Here is a 5,521-nt window from a genome sequence, read left to right as displayed (position 1 = left end):
ATCTTCCTTCCGAGGAGTGGCTGGTGGATTTGAACTGCCAGCCTTCTGATTAGCAGTCAAGTGCCTTAGCCACTATGCTACCAGAGCTCCCGATGGTTGCTGTAGTAGCTGTCAAATTCATATTTTAGACAACGTATGGAAGGGGGGAAGGGCAAGAAATCGTACACCTCTCAGCTGAGTTACCTCTCTTTAAGCAACTTTCCTGGAAGCTCCACACAGTATTCCCTTGATTAAAACATAGTTACATTTTCACATGGCCACAGTTAGCTGGAAATTGATCTTTTGTGACCTCAGTGCATTGTAACTCCAAATAAAATTGGAACTCTATTAGAAAGAATGGATAAGGGATAGGCAACCATCAGTCTCTGTCTGAATATCCTTCAGATATTTGAACACAGCTGTCAGGGATAGTTGTTCTCTTTCAGGAAGTTTTTTTGAGTGTCTATTTGGTATATGTATGGTTCCTTAGGGGTTTTGTAGGATGTTCCCTTTTATTTCATACTATACTATATGTACTTGAGAAGTTGTTGGTGGACCTTATTGCTGAGATGATGAGTATTTACAGTTTCTTGGAACCACATCTTAGTCATCATAGGGCATGGTGAAAGAAAAGATTGTTCAAAATTCAAAATGGAAAAGAGCAAAATATTACTTTCCTGTTTTAAAAAATCTTTTAGTTAAGTATAAAACATATATATATATCACTAGTGTACACAGCTTGATGAATTTTCAAATTCATCAGCACATAGGTGTTTTCAATGAGTCATAGTGACACACCCATCTAACTAGTACCCAGATCACAGATATTACCTTACTAACATGTTTTTAAAGTAAGCTTAATTCTTTCCTATTGAAGGAGGAAGAAGGACATGTTTTCTTCAGATACGCTATTATCTTTCTCTCTTATATTGCCACCTCTTTAACTACAATTTAAATGATGCTCAAGGAATGTGTGATCAGCTTGTAAGAGCAATACTGAGATGGTCCCATCTACCTGTAAAAGAAACTGAAGATTGTTCAGGTATGCTATTTTAAAAATTAGTGTGTTTTATAATTTGCATTTTATAGATTTAGATGTGAAATGTCTTATACATAAATTTTGGTTGCTTTGCCTCTGTGGTGACTCAATTATATTATGTTGGATTTTTAGACTGTCAGCTTTCAATAGCAAGGGACATGCATTCTTTATTTTTGGAGCCCCAGGGCTTAGCAAGAATTGTTGGCTGAGCAGATAAAACAATTATTTTCTCACAGCTGTATTAGTTAGAATATCAAGTACCCACATATTTTTCTTTAACGTATTTGTATTTTCTTTAACTGTTGCTTAAAATTATTTAATAACATGGTGAAAATTACCTTCTGAGGTGTTCAGAGAATTTTTATCTCTTAAAGGCTGCAGAATGCCTGGTTACCCACCTTCCCCTTTTGTTGTTGTGTGCTGTCAAGTTGGATCCAACTCATAGCAACCCCTCCTTGGGTTTCTGAGGTGGTACTACTACAGAAGTAGATTGCCCAACCTTCCTTCCGAGGAGTGGCTGGTGGGTTTGAACCATCATTCTTCTGGTTAGCTGTCAAGTGCTTTAGACACTAGGGTACCAGAGTTCCCTTTCTCCTCCTTTTAAGATGTGTATTTAAATGAAGCAATAACCAGAGGGAAAGAAAAACATGCAAGAACACATAATCCAGCAGTTCTAAGGTGGTAGACTATTAGACCTGTGCATATGACTATGTCTGAAAGGTTTCGTGTGTCAGAATTTTCTAAATGGATCCATGCCAACTTCATTCTTCATGTTTTTAGCTACTATTTATCAACTTCTTGCTCTATGTGATTTTTGTCTTTTCAAAATTGTGTTCATTATGAAAGTAATGCATGTTTGTCTTAGACGAAGTATGAAAAGCAGGAAATATATCACTTATACTTCACCTCTTTTTGTGGGGCCTTTCTATACATATACTTGTGTGCATGTATGTTATAAGAACTGTATATATACCAGTTATAATTTGGCTTATATAAGCCATGGATGTTGATCTCACAAAAAATATTTTTAATTATAATTTTCTTTTGTGATGTTAGGAACTTAAACATTATTGCTTTCTGATAGTTAAGTAAGAATCTCTTTTGGGCATTTGCTTCATATCCTCAGTTCCTGAGAAGTCTCGCTGTGAGCTCGAGATGACTGGAAATGTTCATCCTGAAGTGGCAGTGAAAGTTATTCAGTCCATGGCCCGGTTCATGGCTGCCTATTTCACCAATAAGCAGCTTTGCATTCTGCCACCTCACAATGTGAATGTTCTTCCTCCACTTCATATTAAAGCAGGTAACATAGTAAACAAAATTTTCACCTTTGTTTTTGCATGTAATATTTAAAATTTTCATCATTTATTGCATGCTATGTTTATTACCCTACGGCAAAAATACTCTTCTAACTTGTACCTGAAACATAGGAGGTGCTCAGTGACTATTTATGAATGAATAGAATCTCACAGTTAATTGTTTGGATATGTTTTTCTTAAATGTAGATTTTTTTTTGGTCATAAATTGATATTTATAGTTTCTGTTTCTAAAGTGAAAGGGCTACCACCTTACAAAAATATGAAATTTAATGAATTTTACACCTCTGAAAACGAATTTAATTTTATTTGGACCATTTGCTCTATTGGTATTTAGTAATTTCATTAGTAGGGTCATGTAGATAAATATGTATGGAAATTTTTACAGCATTCATTCCTTCTGTTGATTTCTATTGGGTGCTAGCCATGTGCCAGGCAGTGTTCTAGGTACTGGGAATATATTACTTTTCACAGTATGAAATTGACAATAGAAAACATTTAAAAATTTTTTTGACATGACAGATTTAGCCTAACTCCATGAAAACAAAAAAAAAACTAAAGTCCCTGTTTTTGTAGAGTTGATGTTCTACTAGGATGTGACAGAAAATTAAGTAAACGATACACTAGCAAGAAAACTATCTGATAGTGATAATGAAGCAGACAATGAAAACAGGTAATGCAGTGGTGACCAAGTAGCTGTTTTCGATTGGGAATCTAGGGAAGAGCTCTTTTAAGAGCTTCTATTTAAGCTGAGCCCTTAATAACAAAGCAGAGTCAGCCATAAGCACATCAGGGCTTAGAGCATTCTAAGCTGAACTTGTGCAAATGTCCAAGACAAGGACAAGCTTGACGTGTTTGAGGACCTGAAAGGCAGGTGTGGCTATAGCATCAAAAGTGAGGTAGAAGTGTTATGAGGTGAAGTCAGAAAGGCAGGGGCCAGAAGATGTAAGCCAAGTAAGGAATCTGAAGTTATTGGAGGGCTCTAGACAGGAGATAACATGAACTGATAAGTATGTATAAGGAACACATAGGTTAGGGTAATGCAACACAAACCTAATTAGAAGTTTAATAGAGGTAGCCACAAGTGGTTAGCAAATTTATTCAGTCATAGAACCATGGCATTTGAATTATGTTTTTAAACTCTTATGTTCTGTGATTGTCTCAGGATGTGGATAGGGGAGGAGTACTATCTTTACCACTTGGACTGCTTCAAAGCAGCGTGAGATATAGGCACGTGTTTCAGAGCCACCCACAGTAATAAATCATACATGATGGCCCAGTACGTATAAATGTCTATATGTATGTACATGTTACCTGAACAAGAGTTTCATTAAATAATATTTACCTTTATTTTGTATAATATACTCTAAGATTTTCTTTTAATACTTTATTCTATTTCATTTTAAAAAATGCTGGCTTTTGTTCCAAGATGTACTAATGAAGCACATTCTTCAGTGGAAAAAAAAAAAAAAAACCACCAAAAAACTGTTCTAGACTATGTTGAGTATTATTTTAAGAACATATTTTATATATATCTTCATTTTGTGGCTTACGTAGAAAATACTAAATAGTCAATTAAAGAGATAAAAGTACTCATTTTAGGGGGACGTTCTAATTACTTAAAATCCTGAGCTCTGATATATGTAAATGTAATATACATTTTTTTAAATTTACTCACAGACCAGTCCCTTCGACTTATTCCTCTGCAACACTCTAAGGTGGCCAGTGTTGTTAGAGAGCAGAATCTCTCTAATGTGTGGACAGTTGAATATGCACTTGAATTATTACTTATTGGTGGCCTAGTTCCTGAGGCTGTGTGGTTGGCACATAAACTTGGAGACTGGAAGACATCTGTTTCAATTGGTGTGGCCTTCCAACTATTCTGTAAACATGATAACAATTTCACTAGGTAAGTATTTTTAGGCAAACTTAAGTTACAAAATAGTATAAAAGTTATATCTATTTTTTTTTTTAATTGCTGGTAGTTTTATAAAGAGTCTGGTGGTATAGTGGTTAAGGAATTTGGCTGCTAACCAAAAGGTGAGTGCTTTGAACCCACCAACTGCTCCACAGAAGAAAGAGGATAGTCTGCTTCTGTAAAGATTTACAGACTTGAAAACCCAATGGAGGTCACTATGAATTGAAATTGACTTGATGGCAGTGAGTTTGGTTTTGGTTTTGGTATTTTATATCATATGAAATCCTTACTTCAGCATTGTCCAGTAGAATTTCTGATGGAAATTTTCTATATATGTTCTTTATTGTCAAGTGCATTGAGTACTTTAAATGTGAGTAGTACAACCAAAGAACTAAATAGCCACAACCAGCTAGTGGCTACTGTATTGGACAGCTTAGCAGTTTACTTACTCCAAAACCAAACCCACTGCCATTGAGTCAGTTTCAACTTACAGCAAACCTAATAGGAAGGAGTAGAACTGACTTACAGGATTTCCAAGGCTGTCAATCTTTATGGAAGCAGACTGCTTCATCTTTTTCTCGTGGAGTGCCTGGTGGGTTCAAACCACCGAACTTTGGGTTAACAGTCAAATGCTTTTAACTACAGTGCCCCCCAGAGCTCCTAGTAGCTTTTTCACTCATATTAAAATGTTTATACCTAAGATATGAGTGTTTGTCTATCCCAAATATGATTTGAGTTTAAATTAATCAAATCTCTGTGGTTTACTTTTTCTGAGTACTATGGCATTTCTCTGTTTTGTTTTTAATACATTTTTTTCAACTCATGTGTTTATTTATTGAACAGTTGCTCTGTATAGAGCTGTTTGCCAGCTGTTTTAGTGGAGGTAAACTTAAATAGTGCATAGTGTCTATGCATAAGCCTCTTAAATTTAATATAGAAAATAGGACAAAACATTATACTTTACGTATTATGGTAAAAAAAAGTTCCATTGGTGCAATGCTGGTGGTGGTGTTAGGTGCCGTCGAGTTGTCTCCAACTCATAACAACCTTATGTACATCAGAATGAAACACTGCCCAGTCCTGTGCCAGCCCCACGATCTTCCCTATACCTGAGCCCATCATTGTAGGCACTTTGTCAGTCCATCTTGTTGAGGGCCAAAACCAAACTCACTGCCATCAAGTCAGTTGTGGGTTCAATTCCAGACCTGAAGGGCAACTGGGGCCATAGTCTCAGTGGTTCCACCAGGCTCTATTGGACCAGCAAACCTGGTC

At 36.1% G+C, this 5,521-nt stretch overlaps 1 protein-coding gene across 1 annotated transcript in view; it reads left to right on the top strand.

Moving 5' to 3' along the window:
- CPLANE1 (ciliogenesis and planar polarity effector 1) overlaps positions 1 to 5,521 on the top strand; it is a 231,606-nt gene that overhangs the window by 22,265 nt on the left and 203,820 nt on the right. Inside the window, exons 14-16 of the mRNA XM_042782397.1 lie at positions 857 to 1,021; positions 2,145 to 2,318; positions 4,012 to 4,240. Of these exons, the coding sequence (XP_042638331.1) occupies positions 857 to 1,021; positions 2,145 to 2,318; positions 4,012 to 4,240 (568 nt within the window). The remainder of the gene's footprint in view (positions 1 to 856; positions 1,022 to 2,144; positions 2,319 to 4,011; positions 4,241 to 5,521) is intronic.

Source organism: Orycteropus afer, unplaced genomic scaffold (assembly GCF_000298275.1).
Source record: "Orycteropus afer afer isolate SDZICR_OR568_19922 unplaced genomic scaffold, OryAfe1.0 scaffold00300, whole genome shotgun sequence".
Lineage (NCBI taxonomy): Eukaryota > Metazoa > Chordata > Mammalia > Tubulidentata > Orycteropodidae > Orycteropus > Orycteropus afer.
This window is presented reverse-complemented; position numbering and strand designations above follow the sequence as displayed.